The 22720-nt window shown below is 39.9% G+C and overlaps 1 protein-coding gene across 1 annotated transcript in view; it reads right to left on the reverse strand.

Annotated features, from left to right (window-relative positions):
- Positions 1 to 12290, reverse strand: part of SCN5A (sodium voltage-gated channel alpha subunit 5) — a gene marked incomplete at both ends in the record, with an annotated part of 163098 nt that extends 150808 nt beyond the window's left edge. The window contains 4 exons of the mRNA XM_079538187.1: positions 1551 to 1679; positions 5070 to 5167; positions 10204 to 10314; positions 12024 to 12290. Coding sequence (XP_079394313.1) covers positions 1551 to 1679; positions 5070 to 5167; positions 10204 to 10314; positions 12024 to 12290 — 605 coding nt within the window. The remainder of the gene's footprint in view (positions 1 to 1550; positions 1680 to 5069; positions 5168 to 10203; positions 10315 to 12023) is intronic.
- Between the last annotated feature and the right edge of the window lie 10430 nt (positions 12291 to 22720).

Consider the following 22720-nt stretch of genomic DNA (forward strand, 5'->3'; position numbering starts at 1 on the left):
AATGAGCTGGTAAAAGCTACTCTCCACGACACTAATTGTGCTATTTCTGCCCCAAAAATAAGGAGGTAGGAACTTATTCTGCAGTAACTCTACAGGACCTGATAGTCATTCCACTGTAACACCCATCAATGAAATAATATTTCCTGTTAGATCAAAAGCCTTTCGTCCCTCTAAATTTCATGCCCTTTTATCAGGCTCTCCACCCTATACTGGTTTTGTTTCCAGATACAGAAATACCACTAGCTACAAGCAAAGATAACAATCTTACTTTAAATTCGATCATACTTTAAATCACTTGCAAATCATAGTTTACATGAAGGGTAAATCTTATCGGAACAGAGAACAGTATTCAATGCTTTGCACTATCTGCAGCATACTTGGGAAGGAGGTTTCATTGTACAGATGAAGATCATACTGCAGTCACCATTAGCTCCTTCACTGCTGCCTTTAGGCTCAAGGAAGCAGTTGCAAATAGTGATTTCCTTTCTGTACCCAAACTCCCATTCCTTCTTTTCTAATCTAAAATTGTTTCTTTCCAGTTCTATAAGCTTGAAAGAAATATCCAGATCTTGTCTGTGCTGACTGCTCAGACACCAATTTCAATTTAGAAAACAAGATGCTCCCAGCGGATTTTGGCAGAGCTGGTTGGGATGATAACCCAACTTGCTCCCAAACTGAGATGAGGTAGAGCAGATACACTGTCAAGACTGCAAGTTATTGCTCATCTTGCCCTTTTTCTCTCTGCTCATTTCTACCTTAATGTCAAAAGCCTTCTTCCTCTAGAATACAGGAAACCAATGCACTAAAGGTAATGACAAACTCAGAGCCCTGCGTAGGAATTCCCTGCTTCACATACTGATGGATAAGACAGAGGAGAAGTGACATTTTGGATTGTTCTGTCCTGCCTCTATACACTGCAGAATTACATGGCTTGAGGAAAGGTTTAGCTGAGAAAAATATCTAGTGTGTGCTAGCATCCCAAAGCTCCTCCCCATCTGCCTTGCATATTTTGAAACACTTATCACAATGGCCATATGTCAGTTTGGCTAAATCCGTAGTAATACAGTAACAGATACAAAGATGTGGCCTTGGGCTGACCTACTGAAATAAACGGGAATCTTCCCAACGAAGTCTATATAGATTTTACAAGTCTTCATGTTTTCCTTCTGCTGAACATTACCAAGAATGTTAGCCCTGATCCTGGCATACCACCACTGACTTCACTGATCCTTTCTGCTGTTTGAACTAAGTTTGGGTTGAACCTTTTTTTCCAATTTTGGTTCTAGTCAAATATCATGGGCCCAGGCATTCAACTCAAATGTAATCAGTTTCCCCAAAGTAGTCTGGTTTACTGACAGAATGGAACTGAGAAATCTTGCTCTGAAACCACTCAGGAAAACAAATACTATCTTAAAATACTTCAGCATTTTCTCATTTTCAATACAACTTCAGTGAAAACAAAAATAAACAAAAAGCAACAGCTACACAACTTAAAAATATATATCTATTGCTCATCACTGTCTCAAAAAATAAAAAGAAGGGCTACTTACGCCATAACAATAACACTGAAATCCAGCCAGTTCCATGGATCTCGAAGGAAGGTGAATTCTGTCATGCAAAATCCTCTCGCCAATATTTTTATCAATGACTCAAAAGTGTAAATGCCAGTGAAAGTGTACCTGGGGAATAAAGTGTCCGAGATAAGCAACAGCATTAACAAGCAGTTGAGAGAAGAGATGGTGGAGGCACGCGCAGCCCAGCCCTTGTCACAGGAGACACTCCTGCCCACCTTGTTGGGTTTGCTCATGAAGGTCATGGCTGCAGCACTGGGGCTGCCTGCAAGCATGTGTGGACCAAGGAACATGTAAGAATGGGAAAGCGCTCATGACAGCCACAGGATGAAGATAAGTTTCACCAGAGGGTGTACCTTGATGAACTCTCACTCATTAAGGCATGAATACTATGCTGATAAGCTGCGCTATGGGACTTCCAAAGCTCTGCCTGCAGTCGCCAGTGAAAGGGGAAAGGATTATGCAGCATTCCTTGCTGTTTCTCATATTTGATGGACAATGGTTGTTCCATTCATACCTCTCATCTCTTCCCGCCCAGGCTGTTTTGAAGGACAGCACTTAAAAAATGTTGCCTCCTTCATTTTCTTAGCTAAAAGTGGTGTCCTTCCTGTAAAATTCCACGATCTACTTAAATCACATCAGCTTTCAGAATTAAACAGCAGTACGTCATCACTGGAAATGAGGAAACCAACCCCTGTCCCAACACTGCAGGTTCTAATTTTGACCTGCTTGACAGTAAAAGAGATACAAAGGTCCCCTGAATACAAGTTGTTCATTACTGACAGCCTCTTCACATTGATATTAGGTAGAGCACACACATTTTACCTTTCACAATAAAGATTCTACTTGTAATAATATTTAGCAAATTCTCTGTGGGGGAAAGTAACGCATCTGACTTACAACACTCAGATCGGTATCCACTCAGGGCTCTAACTGCCAACAGAGACATACTTCAGGGCACACATCAGCTCTTTTAATAATATGTTTCTATCTGAGATATCCAGCCCAAAGGGACTTGGTATTCTAGGACCTATTTCAATAAAAATAATAAATGTTTAGCATCCACCACTGATAATCCCCTTTTCCCTAGATGAAGATGTAGATGATAACAAAGCAGAGTTCTTGTGAGGCTGCTATATACCTAATCCTAACTCTATATACACTTTTTTTTTTTTTTAAATCCCACAGAACACAAACTTCATAAGCCTTAAGACTTCCACTGGAAACACTAGCATGAGCTTTCTGTTTAGTTGTCTGTTTAGTACCTAAACATCAGTAGCTACAATGGTATCATCACATAAACAAAAAGCAGAGAAACAAACAAGACCTGAAACAGCTGGTGGGGAAAAAAAACCAAAACATGTAAGCAATTAAAGGTGGTAATATACAAAAAAAATGCATTATTCAAAAGCAGGAAATGTTTCCTCTTAGTTGTATACTCCTTTGATTTGCAACTGGGCAAAAGTACAAGTATGGCAAATCTAATGGCCTCCTGCCCTCCTGTCACACAGCACAGCTTAGTTACACATCCTGTAAAACCTCAGTGTGCTTCATCTTAAAAAGGAGATAAGCAGGACTGCTTTTACATGCAGCAGTGCATGTAAAACCTTCCTCACGCCTCCTTTATGACCACACACCTACACAGTATCTTGTACCCAGCTCTTCATTGCTCTTAGTTTTATTCTCGCCTTACAAATATAGGTCACTCCTGTGAGTCTCTTTAAGCATGTGTGTTCAGGAATACATGCAGAAAACGCATGCAAAAAAAATAAATATACTTAACGGTACATAAGCTCATTAAAATGATACAGCACTTGTATTTTTTCAGCATGTCAGATGGTTTAATTGATTGTATAATCATCATCTAATTCTAAACGGATCGGGCAAAGTCCTCCAGCAACTGAGCAGCCTCTTCAACAATACAAGTCAGGGTTTGTTTAAAGTTTTTAGTGGGGGTAAGTGGAATTGATTCTTTCTTTCTTTTTCTTTCTTTCTTTCTTTCTTTCAAAAATGTAAAATATTTATTCTGTTTTCAAGGCAGATCTAGGACAAATATTTGCACAGCGTTACTCCTGCATCCCCTGGAGGGGAGCCTCTGGAACAGTCCTCAAAAGGAGTCGTTTTTGATTTTGCTCTCTTAATTTGAGAAGGAAAAGCTGAGAGGTATGAGGGGACACAGTAAAAGGGGAAATATGGAAGAAAAAGGATTCACTCCATGCTGCATGACTCCATTTGCTTTTCAGCTCTACGCCTCTTGCATGCCCTGCTCAACGCACTGATAACATCATTAATATTTTCCTGTCTAAGGAAGACACACCAACCACTCTGATATTTTCTTTCAAAACTTCAAAGTCCTTGGCTGTAGACCCACTGACCAAATTTCAACATACATGGATGAGATGTTTGTGTTTCATCTACATACACCGTTAACGTGGTATGGTGTGACATTTTTTTTCAATAAGGACAACATCAGGGGAAAAGGAAAGTCACAGACATACTTGAGGGTACAGGAACACTGTACAGAAATACATGAAACGTCCTGGGACTAGGATGTTAGTGTGATCAGATGAAATATTTGGTTCAGAGCTGCCTATAATTAGTAATTTATGGCCTAGAAGACGTCCCCTGCACGATTCTGTGAAACCTGAAATAAGGGCATGTGCTGCCTCTCCTCACAGCCCTGCACAGACCAACCACAAGGCTATCTAACAGCAGATGGTCATGTTTATCATATGTCAGTCAAAAATAAAAAGTGTGCTCTGATTGGTTCAATGAGCCAAAATAATTGTTTAATGCACTGTAGGTTGATTAGCTTGTGCATCTGGTATCTCTTTCTGAAAGGAGCATTTTATAGCAACTTAAGGAAATGAAATGGGCTTTCTGAAGCCGGCTAAACCCCTTTAAAATTCACTTTAGAAGAGAAGTAAAAAGAACGTTGAGTGACATCTTTGCTGTTTTATTTTCTGATGATTTCACAAGCTAAAAAGAGAGGAATACTCACAAAAGCGTTACCTCATAATGTACACCTACCAGTGATTACAGGGGAACGCTATTCATGATATGCTCAGTCCAGAAGAAACTTTTGTTTCCAATGTGAGTTGAAGGACAGAACTATGTCCTGGAAGTATTTTCTGAAATAATTCAAGTCCATCAGCCTATTTTAATGTGCCCAATGTTGAATCTCTTGCATAGGAACCATGGAAGGCTGGCCAGTTTCAAATGGAGTTCTCATCATAGTGATTTCATTCTGATGTAGCATAGCAGGTACATTTAGCAATAAGTATGAGCTTGGAAGACTGAAAATTGTTAGTTTACTTACTAAGGGAGTTTTCACAGGCAAGAAACACCTGGCAAAACATTTTGTCAGGACAGATACTATGGTCAGTGATACTGGAAAGAAATGAGACAACAGCAAACAAGAGGAAAAGAACGTAACAAACAGAAGAGGAAGGACACAAGATAAGGATGGGACGGCTGTAAGCCACCCAGGATACTTACTCAACATATTTATTCCATGATGGAGTCTCTGACTGTGCCATGAACACACAATTAGTTAAAATAGTGCACATAATAAACATACTGAACAATGTAAATAGGTGAATTAAGGAAAAAAAAATGCATTTGTTAAGAGACTTCATACATTTTTATTATTTCATATAAGACTCAACAACTCACTCACAATTTCCAGCATTTAAAAAAAATCACTGTAGACATTTGTTTCCTATTGCATAAGGAAAAAAAAAGTAATTACAGAAACACAGAAAAACTGAGTGATTCTTGTCTGCGTTTTTTTCATTGCATTCATCTTTTAAGCATGCTTTACAGAGTAAATAAACACATCGTCTCAGCAGTGTTCTGAAAACATGATACCTTAAATTTACAGCTGGTCAGATGACAAAATGCATAGGTGCACAACTTTGCATGAAAAGCAGGATTAGACTCATGCAAGTATATACAGAAAAACCTGTGTCTGCAAATTCTGATCTTACTTTGCATCCTGAAACTTTTCTCAGACAGCAGGCAAAGCTGCTCTCTATCCAAACTCTCTAATCTAACATGCCTGAGGTCTCATGATCAGTATGCATTTCACCAAAAGCTAATATGAGTTTCATAGTATTAATTTCAAGGCTTGGTCAGAAAACCTCATTGGAAAATACACAGTCTTGATCTGCAAAGCTGAGTGTTTCAGCTGAGAAACGAGCTTCCCTATCTGGAGGCTAGAATGAGCCTCCCTTGTGTATAGTCTGTACATTAATGGCTAAGTTGAGGCCATAAATACAAAGAAGAGCACCCTAAATCAAATTCCTGAAATTCAAAACATAGTTCACTGAACTGCTCTGCTAAAAGCACATGCTACTCTTTGTAACCATGATGGGTTCCCCTGCATAAATATAAAAGTACATAAAAGTACATCCAACACTCCTGGAGAGAAAGTTTAAGGAATGAGTTTAAGTGGACAGAAGTTAAACATCCTACAGTCCAGTCAACAGCCTGGGACTCTTCTCAGAGAAGGATAGCAATATCCAAACGTAAACTTCTTTTGACTTCTTCAAAAGAAAAGTTTACTTGTTTCCTTGTTTCATCCATTTACCAATCCCATCGGTGGTAGTTTTCTGAGAATAGTAGAACTGTTCTGTCACAGGCCCAAAATCTCTGCTGAGTACAGAGTGGAACGTTTTCCAAAGGGCCCCATAAGGCACTGTGACATTAAATTGGTAGTAACCAATCTGCATGTTCCCCTGTGTCATTCAGAGAGCAGTAATTGAACCCAGAGGGACTGATCATCTCACAAACATTTTCCACTTACGGAGCTGACAAATCCTGCTGAAGGACTGGAAAGATGGATGATATCCAGACTTATTTATTCAAGTCAGCTTGAGATGCGTCTCTGAGAGTCGTTTACCTGGTTAACACAATGAGGTTGTAAACTGCAGCTGGCCTAGAATATGCTGTATCACACTCACTGCATCACCTACAGTGAAAAGCAATGAAAACAATAATAATATAGCAGAGTGGTATCTTCAGGCCATGCCAAACAAGAACTATCCTCCAATTCCAAGCAAAGAAATTTCTCTACAACCACTCAATTTAGGCTCACTAGTCTGATGGATACATCCCTATTTCCTCGTGGTGTAAGCTCCATTTAAAAGTGAGCTTTTCCAAGGTGACATTACCTTCTTGTTTGAACACCAAAGAGAATATTCATGAGGATACAGTTTGAAAACGTCAGGAGTCAGCTTTGGGATATTAAATGATCTATCAATTCTAACTGAGTTTCATGACCAAGCTCAAAACTGCAAAGAATTTTAAAGAAAGAATCACTGTAGCTAGTTATGCACTGAAGTCGGATGTTTGTTAGAAAGTGGACACAGAAATTCTTACACAAGGAAAATTAGCATTTCTGTCTGAAATCAAATACAATTGTTCACACAGTAGAAGTTGTTGATCATTATCTACTCAGAAAAGACTAAGTAAAGGAGATTAAATTGATGCAATCTGTATTATCACTATTGTCTGTCACCTATCTTACAGCTGCTATTACTTCGAGTATCTGCTGATCCATGAGCTGACACGAATCATGCACATAGCTAACACACTCCAAAAGGGTACATGGGTTGCACACTCTGTTATGGACCACAAATCCAACATAATAAGCTACACATTAGGAATCCTTTCTGCAGTAAATTGAATCTGACATTTATTTCCAGTCTGAAGTTACAGAATGGCATCTTATGCAGACTGCATAAAGAATTCCTAAAAGTTATAAATTTTATCTTCCAGCACAAAAATACTGAGCAAAACACTGCATACCTTGTATTCTAGACTTCATTATGATGGATAATAGTTAATTAGCAGACTGAACATTGGTGTCTCTTTAAGTAATCACTGCCAAATTACATATAATATGGGCAACCAAAGGTTAGTTCCAATCAATAGTACACATAATTGGTGCTTCACAAGGTCTCATTTTCTACTACCAAGGAAAATGTATAAAATCAGATAGAAGAAAGGCTGCAATCACAAAATGTGAACACAAATTATGAATTATAAAAGGAGACTTTTTTAGACGGGACAGAATCCATAATTCTAACACCGAGGAAGGTAATTTTGGCCTAAAACCTATTCTGAATCAGTGACAAATTGAGACCAACTATCTGTAATACCTAGAAAAATCAGGAACTAGTAATTGCGATGTTTTTATAAAGAACAGTAAACTGCTCTGCTTGGAGAAACCAGGGACAGCACAGAGCTGTTTTTGGCTTGCAGGCAAGAGCAACAAAGAGAAGCCTTTTAAGCATAAGGCATAAATGAAATGCTACCACTTAATCTTAGTAAATAAAGACGCTAATACCTAATAGAAGGTAAAAAGTTTTCAACCACTACTTCTATTTTGCATTTGCTATAGACCAAAGGGAGGCAGACCTTCTCCACCCATGTCCTCTATGACAGAAACGGTCCGGAGCCTTGTTGGGGCATCTGTCTGCACCTTATACAGTCTGAAGAGGAAGGGAAATATATGGAAGAGGTTCAGGGCCATGCTGTTAACTGAAGCGATTTACTTTACTGGAGGTTGTTATCCTGTGGATGCTTTCCCATGGAAGAGTGTGCTTCTGAATGACAAGAGTAACTATGTTTGGATGGATGAGCAGTCAGCATACAGGATCTATCCTGCCTAAAGTCTCAGAGGAAGAACTCTATAGAAAGCCACTTAACCAAGAAATGTGACCTCCCACAGCTTCTATAGAGGATGATTCTCTTCTGTTCTACTGTTGGCCTTCGAGGTACATTCAAGTGACAAGCAAAGGAAATATGGCCTCTACTAAAGATGTTGCTTCAGACACTTACGTGACAGAGTACCATTTGTTAATGCTCTTTTTTGGCCTTGCTCCAGGGGAAATAAAGACTGCTTGATTACACTCACGCAAGGCAACAGATCTGGTTCCCAGATTCATATCCGTGATATTATTCGCTTGAGTACTTGCCGATTCAGGCTCCTTTCTGCCTGGGATATTGACTTCCTGCTCAGCCAATTGCCCTTTGTGCTTCAGGATGGTTCAACAGCCCTTTATCGACAGAAAACAACACAGTGCCTAATGCAGGAACCTCAGCACGGAGAGGCTGGGACTGAAGCTCCCGCCTCCTGCCCGTGCTGGCTGAGGGCTGAGCTGTTGGATTGTCTGACATTATCAACACAAGGCGATAACCTGGCTCTTTCCGGAACTAAAAGGCTGTTAGGATTGCAGCCTTCCACTCCTGAAAGGTTACACTCCTTATCTCCCGTATTTCTTCTCCTGATAGGTCTTTGAAATTCACTCCTTTGTGCTCTTTGTCCTTGGAAGAAATGTGATAAAGATTGCTTGCACACTTCTCTTATGGCTGACTTCTACCAAGGACGTGTCATTTCTGTGTACTACACACACCTGTGACCTCGTGGCTTCATGGGCTGTGTGCAAGAAAGGGAGAAGAAAGAACAAACCTCCAGACGTGGAGCCGATATTTACACAGACCTTTTCTAAGAATCTCAGTTTTCATATTCTTCTCTTAGCTGCAGCTGTGGAAATCAAGAACTTCAGCAAAGCTGTGCTGGTGTAACCATACCTCGTAAACACTGTTAGGCTCTGGGTATGCAGCAGTGTCTGCTGCACTGTTGTAACCTGACCCAGAAACAAATTCCTCTGCAAAATGCTATGTTTTTCCTTCATAACTGTAAAAACACATTAGATGATATCACATACTCAATTTTTGCATATAATTATTGTTACCATATTGCGATTGTATCACTTTCAACTATTTCTCTTCTTGCTAGAACACCTATATTCCCACTTTTTATGTTTTCCCCACTGCACAGATCTCTGGAATCTGGTTTATTCCCTTGCTTTTTTCCACAAAATTTGATAACAGATGAGTGATTCTAAAAGGCTACTTGCTTAGTGTTAGTTCTCTCTGACAGACATGGGCATTGCAGCTGTGGGATTTCCATCACTGAAATGCCACACAGTCATCACATCACCCTGTATAGTCTTTGAATTATCACTATTGGGTCACTCATGCACACTACTCATTCCTAGCTGGGTAGCAAGTTGCACAAAAAAAGAAAACTAACAAAACAAGCTTGAAAATATTTTCTTTCAGGAAAAAAATTATTCTGAGGCAATTCAAGATTAAATTTTGTCTGCATATGGTCACAGAGTCTCATGGGAGAGACTGCTTAAGCCCTCAATGGCAAAGCTCTTCCATAGCACATAGCACATAGCTCTTCCATAGCTCTTCCATAGCACATCTCCCTGGACATGCTCCAGCCTCACAGCTCCTTTCCTGCCTCAGGTATTGCACCACTTTCCTTCCATCTTCTGATTCTTTCCCAACCATGGTTGGACACTTCACACCTTTCAAAACTAAATCTCATCAAACTCTCGAGAGAGGCTCACAGTACCATAATATAATCACAGTCATAGCTCAAATTGCAATATAACAAAGGGGAAAAAATCAAGTTTTTCTGTATATACAAACAAATGCATCAGAAAAATCTAAAACAACTTAATTAAATTAACTGCTTTCGCACTTTCTGTGTTTAAAAATACTATTATAAAATACACTAGGAGGAAAATCAACAGAAAGGATATGAATGTACCAAAATTTTAATTGCTGCTCTTCGGACTGGATGGAAAGGACTAAGTATATACAAGGCAGGAGTGGCACTAAATCGAAATATTGTCTTCCCTTTGTTCAGTACTACAAATGTCTGGAAAAGAAAATAGAGAATAAGAACATTCAATATTTGCACTGACATTAGGCTTTTACCATCCCATTTTCCCAGAGAACTCCTGTCAATATCCCAAACCTCTTCCTCACTCCATCCCAAATCCCCAAATTGTTTTTCACTCCATGAAGTTGTTTTCTTCACTGCCTACAGGATCCTTTCATACTTCCCCTTCCTAGTCCTACCTCCATAATAGGACTAGCTTTTCAACAGTGAATGATGGCATAGAGACTAAAATGCTTTAGAGAGACTTTTATGCCATTTCTCTACTGCTGTGCTGTTACTCCATCTTCCCTACCTTGCAGAGGTTACCGCTCTCAGCCAACATTTCTCAATTCATCTTTCAAGAAGCTATGGTGGTGATGGACTGGTGGTCGGACTAGATGAACTTACTGCTCTTTTCCAATCTTAATGCCTGTAAGATTTCATGAGGCACAGCTCCACAAGAGGATCTAACCCAGGCATTGAGGCACTGTCACTGTGTTCATATTAATGTGGAGACAGGAAACACATACTGACTTATCTTAAATACAAAGCAAAGATGAACTGGATTCTGACCCAATTACACAGCTCTGAAAATGCCCACTCATGCCTGGAAGGACTAATATTCATTCAGATAAAGGATCAGGCCACTCAGTAGATAAACTCTTAAGCAAGTCACCCACTTGAAACTAAGACCTCTGTGATCCTAAAGTTCCAAATCTGTACTCCATGCTTGTGCACGGTGATAGCAGAGCCATAAATATCTGTAAGTTAATTCTTGGCTTTCCAGGTCTTTCTTCATGTCCATTTAACTTTAATTCTGTAGTTGTTTGACACCATTTTAATGGAAGTATCACCATGGTCATATTAATCTTTTGTTTACAGGAAGTAGCTTAGCCCAAAACCAAGAACATCAGTGCCTGAAAGAAAATGAAGCTTCCTAAAAATAATCTGAGGTTCCAACTCTTATTTTATCCTCTACGTTGCAAAACGTTTGGAAAGGAGAATGAACTGTAGTAAGTAACCAGCCCCGCTCTGCTGTCAACAGCCTTTTGACAGATTCTGTTTGCACTTCTGTGGCTTTGGTCCAGCCTACACGCGATACTTCATCAGGTGATGCTCATTTTGGGATGAAGCTTACTCTTCTGCAAAGTGCCAGAATGAACCACTCACTGAATGAACCACTCACGTATCTTTTCAGCTCTGTTTTGATAATCTTAAATGGAGTTAAATCATTCCTCAGCAGAAAAAACACTGCCATTCAGAATGGCCGTGGAGGTGCTTCCCACCTTGTGATGAGCACTAGCTGACACTCGAGCAGCTTAGTCCCATTACTTCAGACCCAAGACTCAAAATCCAAGTTCAATTAAGGGACTCAGAAGGCCAACACATCTGTGAAGAGCCAAATCTCATGAAGATGAAAGATAAAGTAGATAAAAACCTCTAGCTTCCTTCAGCTATCGCTCTGCCCTGCCTTTTCAGATGATGTATATTCATAATCAGTGTCACTCGAAAACACTCAGGTTTTAATTATGATTTTTATCCCTCTTCACTGCTCACATGTTTTTCAGGAGACCTACTCATGCCAAAAATCTGGGAAAAAAAAAAATTTACTGATTGTAAGAAGACAATCACAACAGCCCTCAACACAAAGAAAGATGCTATGGTTCAGCAAACGCTAAGAAACAGAGCGCGTTGCTGATGCTCACCTTGCGATCATTGTAGAAGGGGTCAATGTCCTCCAATGGCTCTCCAATAAGCTCTGGAGGAACAGTCCCATAGATATCAGGCAGCTTCTTGCACGCTTGCAAATCAAACTGAGGCTGAGGTTTTTCCTCTTCGCCCAGCTGCTCTCTGTACTCCTGCTTCGCGTTCCTCGCAAGCTTCTCTGCAATTCGCTTCTCAATAGCAGCCAAGGATTCGGGCGTGAACCGGTGGAAGCTGTTAGTACCCGGTGGTAACAAGAAGTCAGCCATCTTTTCATCCTGCTTTGTCTATACTGGTCTTTTCTCCAAGTAGTGGAAACAGCTGAAACAAAAAGGACCAAAGGTTTGCGACAGGAGCAAAGCAAGAACTAAGCCATCAGAATGAAAAACAAACACGCTAAGCAATAACTTGTAGGCTATCGATTACCAGGAAACTCTTCATCTATTCTGATGTGGTCAGTAGAACATAAAGGAAAACAAAACATTTGAATTGCTATTTCAATTAGCAATCACTCTGTGATCAGGGCTAAAAAGACTCTGTTGATTACTGTGGACTGTTCATGAGTTTTTAAGTCACTTGGGAGCCTCAGTCATATGTAAAGAGTAATTTACATTCATACAAGCTTAAGTTTCACTGAAAGTCACAGGGATTGGATTCCTAACTCATTTCTGAGAATGCAGCTCTGGGAGTGGATGAACAATGTGCAGATGACTGCAGGGCAGATTTAAATCCACCGATCTCGGGCCACATGATGCAAACTCTAAAAATGCCCCAGCTGTTCTATTCCAAATTTAAAAAGCAAAGGGTCAAGTTCAGATTCTTAAATCACGCAGAAGTTCTTCATAATCTCTGTCTTAGGCTTCTGCAATGCAATTTTTCAGCATTTATTTTCCTTTGGGGATAGAAAATAACCATCTTCCTGATGTGTGGCAGAACTTCTGAGTATTTCCTTCTTCTCCACACCCTACAATCCACAGGATGCTGGAAGCCCAAATGTGCCTAGCAAAGCCCTGGGACCTTCATGAGAGCACTCCAAGCTTCTAAGATGCTGTGAAGCCCCTGTTGCCCATTCATCATATCTGAAAACCAGGCTGACTGTATCCAGTATCGATATGAACATCTAACCCGGAGCTGCGAGCTTTAACCATGTTGGGTTGATGGAGCTTCACTGTTAACACTTCCAATCCCCAGCAGACTAAAAACGAGTGAGAAGTGCCACATCTCTTCAACTTATAGGAACAAAATACAAGTGTGAAAAATGCAGCAGAACAAAAACTCCTCTTGCATCTGCACTAAATAACATGGATAACTGTGAAAATTAATATAACGATTGTTTGAAAAGGGATGAAGCTTTTCCCTGTTCTAACAGCCTGCACAAATCCATTCAAGTTCACTGAAGCTGTGTTTTGAAATTCAACAGTGACTTAAGTGGTGTGCTTCTTTTATCAAAAGAAATCTTCACTACACAACAATTAAAACACATTCCACAGAAGAAAAATATTATTTTAAAATTATTATTATTATTTGGCATATCACCAGATAGGAAATCAGACCATAAGCAAAGTAATAAACAACACCATAGCTTTTGAGGTGGGGCCACCCTATTGAATTTGTCAGTGTGTGCAGAATACAACTCTTTGTTCAGCTGCAATTGTTTTCTGCTTTCAGATGGCATTTGTCTATTTATAGTGGATAGTTCCAGATAGTTTGCTTCTATTAGGCTCTGTGATGACAGCATTTTTGTTAGCAAACGAGACTTTAACTGGACTCTGCATGACAAATAGCATATTTATTGACTCAATTTATTTGAGTAAAGCACTCTTTCAAACAAGTACTGTTTTTCTTTTCTGACTTCTTTTTGAAATGAATTCATTAAATTCTCATTGATCACAACCTATCATACAGGAATGATTTACTGGAGTCTGTACATTATACTCTGCATTACCACTTGTCTCAACAAGCAGGCCAAAAAAGAATAAGCCCTTCCTGGAATTTGTGTCTTCTAGCATTCTTCTTTATGTAGCTGTTCTCTTCATTCTTTTTCCCTCTCCTCCCTCATCAGCTGTTTTAAAAACAGGAAATTAGAAGCTTTCCCACAAGCTGAATTTTTGTATGCTCTCAGCTTTGCAATGGAGCACCATGAACGCAAATAGAATTTCACTTTCTACGCATGGCATCAAAGAATTCTCAGAGGTTTTTTGTTGTTATTGCTGTCATTTTGACGTTTTTTCTTGATAGCAATACCTGTCACTGTGCTAAAAGGGACAATAAACAACCGTGACCAATCGGTACTCCTGAGAAGGCACAGCAGGTCCTCTAAGCAGAGAGGAGATTACACAGGGAGGTCAGCTGAAGTCCAGATAATCACGAGAGCGGATAAGACAGTGAGTAGTCCACTCTTTCTCACAAGGAAAAAGTGATCATATGACCAGAGGAATTTCAAAAGAAATTACAAAGAAGCAAGTCTGAAACAAAGCGAGCCACTTTCCACACAATGTAGAGTTACCCTGTAGAAGTTGTTCACACCAACTGCTGTAGAAGTCAAAAAAGACAAAGATTCACAAAGCCATGAGACAAATACAATGGCAAAAGGTTCATTAATGGTTTTAAACAGAAAGACACTGCCTCTGACTAAGAAAATCCCTTGGCTGTAGGACCCGGGTGCATGCCAGAAAGACTATGTATGTTTTCACTACTTTTAAACTTTTCCTGGTCTACCAGCCTGAAGAAGGCTGTGGCCTGATCTTATGTATTCCTGCCCATATGTAGAACTCATGCCAATGCAAGATAGGCTCTGTGGCTGGCCTGAGCTTGTAAAGAATCAAAACCACTGAAGTAAATACCCCTAGCCATCTGCAGGTGCTTTGACATCACCTGCTTCTAGTGCCTTGCAGGGTGGGCCAGGCAACATCCTCCTACCTATGGAAATACTCTTGTTATTGGAAACCTAGAGCTTTATACTTTGCTTTACATAGAAATATCAAACTAGGCTGTTATTTAATCACTAGAGAACACCATGAGGATTTATAATGAGGTCTCACTAGCGTAAGACTGGTGGGAGTGCAGAATTAGTCCACATAGCCCTCTTTTGACTACGAGCTGTGCTATGCTAGAGGAGGGCAGTGACAATCACTCTTGGTGAACTTGTGCACGGCCCCATTCACAATTCATGAGCTGTGTCATGATGGGATGAGTGTTTCTGTTAGCCTGCCTCAGCCCAGCCACTTCTGCAGCCCGCTCTGTACAGGAGGTGGATGCATGTCAAAATAGCACGAGGGACACCAAGTACTTTGATGAGATAATAAGAGAATGTGTGGAACGTCTCTGCTAAATGTGACAGTTTTCACGGGTGTTGCTTAATCAAGAAATGGAATATTCATAGAATATTCAGCATCCTTCTTAGAGTTCTTTAAAGACTTCTTCAAATACTTGTTCTCACAACGGAACTCATCAAAATTTAAGAAAAATAAAAGGGGGGGAGGGAAAGAAAAAAAGTGGAAGGAAGGGGAGAGAGGAGAGGAGAGGAGAGGAGAGGAGAGGAGAGGAGAGGAGAGGAGAGGAGAGGAGAGGAGAGGAGAGGAGAGGAGAGGAGAGGAGAGGAGAGGAGAGGAGAGGAGAGGAGAGGAGAGGAGAGGAGAGGAGAGGAGAGGAGAGGAGAGGAGAGGAGAGGAGAGGAGAGGAGAGGAGAGGAGAGGAGAGGAGAGGAGAGGAGAGGAGAGGAGAGGAGAGGAGAGGAGAGGAGAGGAGAGGAGAGGAGAGGAGAGGAGAGGAGAGGAGAGGAGAGGAGAAGTAAATGATAGGGGATTGTGAGGAAGATAAAATTGCCACAAAAGAATTATCAAAATCAGAATTTCTAATTATTAATAATCGATAATTATTTCTGCTCAATAAAATAAAGAAATCAACTTCGAACTGAAAACCACATCTTTTCAACCTAAAATGCAAATTCCAGATAGTTAGCTTACTAGGAACAAAGTAAAAAAAATGCTACACAAACTTCATCAGAGCTTTCAATACTCTTCCATTTATTTTTCCTAAAACAAACTACATTTTCTAGCATCCTTACAATTGAAAAATCTTGACTTTAATTTGACATAAGTTACAATATCTACACTTTAATATATACGTTTAGTATAATTCTTTTTCAATTTCATACGCTTTCAGGAAATGGACAAGATGATTTCTTGTCCTTTTAATGTCTAATTTCTTTTAATCTGTGAATTGCAAACATTTCTACAAATAGACGGGGTTAACCCAGATGTTTCTTAAAAGGGTAAGAAAACACTGCAACTTAAAAAGGGAAATCATCAGTGGCTGAATCAAAGAGCTGGAATGCCATTTCTTAGGAGATAATAGCTATTGTGACTCACATTTTTACAATATGAGCCTGGATTTTTCCATCCCTCTCAGGCATATTTTTGAAGTACAAAGCTTCCAAACACATTGTTTCTGAGATATCACCATGCACAGAATGAACATTTCCCTCTTGCTTGTCTTTGTTAAATTCAGTTAACATCGGTTTGCACTGATAAAAAATGTACTAGTTATGTAAACAAAATGTGCATAAGAAAACAAAGCCCTGAGAAGCATAATTTCTGTGGCACAGCAAGAAGTGGGAAAGGTACAGATATACTGCTAGTGTCTGTATTTATTCAGTGAGATAAATGCCTTTTTCCACGACAGCTTTGCCGTATTCTCATAGGCTTCACCCAGCTCAGAAGACCTTTTGGGCTCTCCAAACAAGACATGTATGCCCTGCCTCCCGTGGATGGTTGACTGTCATCTGGGCAATGGGATACTTGGTCACTTGGGCAATGGGATGCAAGAAAAGTAGATCCTGCTCACCTCCAGATCCTTGCAGATGCTCTTGCATGGGGTCTGCAGGCTCAGACCGCCATCCTAGCATTTGCCAATCCTTTATCATGGCCTGAGATGCTGACAAAATCTGTGGGGAGGTCCCATCAGCCAGTGGCAGTGGGGGACAGTGAGACTAAGGTCTTTGCTATGCACTACACCCGGGCTTCAAAGAAGCCTTGGCTTTTCTTGCTTTTCTCTCCTAATTGCATGGTGGCACATGATTTCTTGACTGGTACAGGAGTATCAGGGACATACACATTTCACACATTTGAGAACCATTATAAAGAAGCCAGACTTGAGGGTCAACAGTGAAAACACAATTCATAAAATAAAGGTTGTATACAAACAGACGCACTTGTCTCAAGTAGGATTTTATTCATCCAACCATTCTGAATTCAAGAATGCTTCTCAAGAAGCAACCACTGACCATAGGTCAGGATGATGGATGAGAGCACATGGGAGCAGGTATGTCTCAACTGTGATTCTGCTAGATCTAAACCTTACAAAATAAGAAATGGGAGACTGAAGTTCACCTTTTGTTTAAGAAATGTTTGAGAATAAATACAGACTTTGCATTCCTAACTGCTGTGGTAACAAAAACCATGAGGATGGTTTCCTTTCAAATTTTTGAGTATACAAGGAGTACTGTCATCTCTCTCTATTTTTTTTTTTTTTTTTCCTTTTTTCCATATATTCTCGCTGGCATTTTCCTTTGACCTGCAGAGCCTTGCAAAACATGAAACTAATAGGCAAGGGAAATAAAGAATACTACAATGACACATCCAATTTAATGTCACTGGATTCTACAGTGAATCTCTTCACAATCTACATTCACAAATTTTTATGCACAAATTTACATACCCATGTACATACACACACACAAACTTTACGAAGAAATGCAAAGTGATATTGGACCACATGAAAGATTTCTTCCAGCCACGAAGTAAGGAATGGCTTCATGGAATGGCTTCAATGGCTTGCCATTGAAATTTAAAAGAGGACTTTCTACATAAAGTTCAAGAGCCTACAGGAGTGTTATTGTTCATAATTTTACTGATCATCAACATACTATCTCATGAGACTTGCTTCACTTATATTTATACTCCACTTCACTCCCCCCAGCAAGGAGGCATCGCAGGAAATTCTTATTGAAATTTTTACTTGTTCTTGATACACACTCTGTGCTCACATCAAAACAAGGGGGAACACAATAATACAGCCCTTGGAATTTTGCACTGCACATTCATTACTTCTGCTTAAACCTGGTTTGTGTTCTTTTTCCAGTTGGAATAATTTTGCAAAGACCATACACAATGATTTCCTGCCATACATGGCACGGGTTGATCTTATTGGTATTTCCAACCTTAACTACTTTATGATTAAAAATATAAAGATATAAAGATTGATTAAAAATATATAAAGATTGATTAAAAATATAAAAATATAAAGAGAACACCTTCAGAGCAAAGGGTGGGCACCAAGGAGGTTGTTACTGAAGTTTCAAAGTAAAAGTAAAAAGATATGCAGGGAATGCAAAACTCTATTTCCTCACCCAAAAGCAAGAAAAGAGATGCTGCCAAATGTAGCAGAGATCTGGGGATACCAACACCTGCTGAGAACCAGGCAGGCTCCCGATGGCATTCCACAAAAATCTGATGGAAACAGCTGCCACATTTATAGCCTTTAAAGGAGAGCTTCCAGAAAATGCACTGAGAAGAGCCCTGGCTGACGCAGGAGGAGCTACGAGGCAGAGCTCCTCTTGCTGCCCACGTCACAAAGCCAGCCTGCAGGTTGATACGACATCTCAAAGCACACAGATTTCCTAAAACGAGCCCTGTTTATTCACCAAGCATGACGACTGAGGGCAGAAATAAGTGGGAGAACTCACTGCATTCACATCAATGGGGAAAAAACAACAACAACACAAAATGTCCAACCCAAAATCTCAGAACTACCACCCCACAAACCTTCCATCACAATCAGCTCTGACTATGGGGCATCTACTTTTAAATCCAGTTCAGTGAGTATTGCCGGCATCTCACTCACCAGAATCATGGCATTTTGACTTTAGCAGTGACTGATAAGATAGTCTTCAGAAAGCTTACTTGTGCTAAAAGGAAATTAATTCAGAAGATTTCTGCCCAATATTCAAACAGCATTTGGGGATGACAAATGTTATGCCAAGAATTAAATGCTGGCACTGAGGCCTCTCTTATGATAAAATGTATATTTTTAGTGAGCTAAAAATAATCTGACTCTTTGCAGGTGTTTTTATTTCAATTTATGCTGTGACTGAATGCTAGAAATAAGCCAGAGGGAAACAGTACTTCATAGTTACCAATGCACATCTCTGTATTTTGCCGAAAATTTTAATTCTCTGCACCCAACATGTTTTCATGTCTATTTTAATTAACTAAAGATTGGTCTCCCAGTTATTTTACTATAAACTACTCAGCCTTCAGAAAATCTCCTTTGCTCTTCCGAATCAACAGATCTTGAAGAAGAGCTACCAAGAAAACCAAATGTTTTCAGCTAAGGACACAGTCTGTAGGTTTTGAAGAAGAAATAAGAAATCTACAGGAGAATTCCACATTATGCCAAATGTAATCCACACTGCTCACAATTTTAGGTGCTCTGAACACTCACATGAATAAAATATATCAAATCAGGTCCATTTTACTCACAGAGTGTTTTGTAAAGACATTCTAACGGATATAGGAAGTTGTAAAACAGCTATTAAAACATATTCTAAAGCCATTATGGGGTAGTTATGCTGTTGAAAGAAGGTAGGTTTTATATGCTGGCCACCAAAAGCTTGGTTGTATGCTTTGAGAAGAGGGAAAAGTCCGATGTATTAAGATGAGGTTATAAGTAAGGCATGGCTGATTACTCATATCTAAGCTATGGAGAGACATTCATCAGAAGAGAAAACCAACAGAGTGATAAAACCATCGCTAGAACTGATATGTCTACATTGAAAAAAAAAGAGGGATGAAGCTCTGTAAGCAAAAGCCAGGACCTCTTTTACAATTTCAGCACTGAACTTAAAGACAAATATGATCCAGTAGCTGAACTTCAGACTCTGGGAGTTGGACTAGGTGACCTTTAAGGGTCCCTTCCAACAACGATCCTTTGAATAATTCTAAAACCCATAAGAGTAAATGGTGTGACATACTCCTCCTTTCAGGTGAGAGGAAACAGAAAGAGGCTGAGAAGGCTCAAGAAAAGCTAAGTGAGAGAGACCCAAACCACACAACATCAAGTGATAGGAGGCAGCAGACGTGAGGTGAGACATCAAGCCATGCCAAGAGCTCCTCCATCTGCAGTGTCAGCAGCACTTTGCTGCAACCACTGACCTTCCACAACCGCTGTTCTTCACCATACTCCCATCCCATCTGTACACCAACAGTAAACCCAACTTCCCAGCCTCCTCCACCTCAGTCCCTTTCTTATCCATCTGCTGAGAAAATCATCTTTTTCCTCTTATCTCCTTTATTTCAAGCCAACACAACCCTTCCAGAGACCTCTCCCTGTCTACTGAGCCCTCCAAATGACATTTGTACCAATCCTTCATGATTTTGGCACAGCTACCTTACCTTCCTAATCATCCTGCAATGCATTTCTGTCTATCAAAGTAGGTTCCCATAGTCAAGGGTGGAGGGTTCTTATTTCTCTACGGGTTTGTGTGATGCTGGGTGCTGAAGGAGCCCCAGCTACACACATTTTCAGTGCTTTTTGCAGAGGCAGAGAAAAGAAAAATTAAAAGGCACAGGTTTAGAAGTGCACTTGGCAAAATTACCTTTCTCAGCAATGGAAATAGAGACAAGTGAAGGACAAACAGGGACTCCATCATGGAGAGGATGTTTGCTGGGATATACGGAAGATTTGATCCATTATTCAAGGCATCGTAAATTTGAGAATACTATTTGGATAAAGCCAGTGGATCTTTCACTCTGATGGAAGGGAGGAGATTTTCCTCTTGAGAGACAGATTATTGCTGTCCAAAGAGGAGGGATATTCTGCCTGTTTGCAATTGAAAACTGCCTGTGTATGGTTGCCAAGTTTCAGAATCAGAGCTAAGAGCTTACTGAGGTGCAATCCTCACCTCACATCAGCCAAGGGGAACATTTCCTTTGACTGCAACAGGTGGTGGGTCAGAGTCCTGGTGTCTGGGAGACAGAATTATTTCATTTCTGCCATTCCTTTCAAATGCAGCGACTCAGCTCAGCTTCATAGAAAAGATGCAAAGGGAAGCTGGTGCCTACTGACAGCTATTTGATTTGAATTACATAATGCTGTAAACCATTATGTAAATGAGGCAGATACAAGCAAGGATGCAGAGGAGACAGAGGTTCATTGTTCTTGTTCCTCTTCATATTTTGTAGCCTTAACCATTAGCACCAAGATTGCCTTCTACTCACTACTAAATTTTGCCAGCCAGTTATCTGAATTAAACTTTATTTCTCCTGACACTAAACAAAACCTAAAGCACATCTGAAAGAGCATCTAAACAGTGGTGAACACAGATTGTAGAGGTATATGAGTCACATCACCAGGAGTGATTTTGGCTGTGTCTCACAGATGTCAAAAAGACTCATGCATCTGAGAACCTCGTCTGTCTCCTGAATATTCCACCCTTCCCTTCTCCCCATATAGTTTCCTCGTCTTTTCACATAGGATATTTTTTCAAGAATGAATAATGCATTGCACAAACAATATTTTTCAAAAGTCATGGCATTTTGTCTGAATTAACAATACTGTAATCATCCAACTAAAACTGCTGGAGACATTGCATTTACTAACAAGCTACATCCAAATATGCATTTGTGTGTCAACAATGCATGCTTGAGTGGTTGGTAATACTCAGTTGGGCCTGAGGCACAATGCATTGGAAGCACACAATAGTGGCCCAGTATTGCAGCTCCTGTTGTGGCTTCTTGCTTAATTTAGCTTACAAGACCAAACAGTCAGTGAGTAAAACAGAAAATAATACATCAAGTGGCCTGTGAAAGAGAAACATCTGATGATGCTATGGCAGAACAGTTCCTAAATGGAAAATGCACTAGCTCCATAATTTAGGAATTTGTTTGCACTTCCTGAAGGAAAAAAAAAAAAAGAGAAAGAAAAAAAAAAAGCAAACAAAAACAACAAAACAAACAAACATGCTACTTTTAAAAAATAACAATATTATAATAACAGCAGTTATTAACACCAAAAGAATATCTCAGCCACTCTCTTGGCTCTAATCCCCACCCGTGCCAAAACAGTTTCTGGGCCATACCAACTGAATTCTGGCAAGGTAAGAGATCCCAAGAGACATTATTGCTGTGAGTTTAATGGCACCTGCTCTGACATGGTCCTGAAATGATACAGAAGAGACTATGCAGCTTGAACATTCAGAGTTATTTATTTTTTTCTTTCTTGGGATGACATCTACTGAAAATAAAGACTTGATGTGAAAATGAAGATTTTATCCAGGGCATAATTTTTATTCAAGGGCTAATATTTTAGTATTTTAGTACAGTTTACTCATCTGTACACTGTTATCCAGCCTGCATTACAGTTCTTCAGTTTGGACAGGACAAACAACGTAGTATAGAAGTTTTTGGCTGTAAATATATGCACTGAATATGAAACTTGTATGAAATAGCCCCATACACAGTACAGAGGGAATCAGCTAATATCTATCTTCTTTGATGCAGTGGAACCGACTTGCCAAACCAAAGAAATGCAGGATGTTAAACATTCAGGGAGAGGTAGACACTGTCAGGACATGAGTCACCTCTCCTGTTTTACACATCTACTTAAGTGAAAGAAACAGGGCTGTAGACCCTAAAGAAGG

The sequence above is a fragment of the Tetrao urogallus genome (assembly GCF_951394365.1).
Source record: "Tetrao urogallus genome assembly, chromosome: 7".
Taxonomy (NCBI): domain Eukaryota; kingdom Metazoa; phylum Chordata; class Aves; order Galliformes; family Phasianidae; genus Tetrao; species Tetrao urogallus.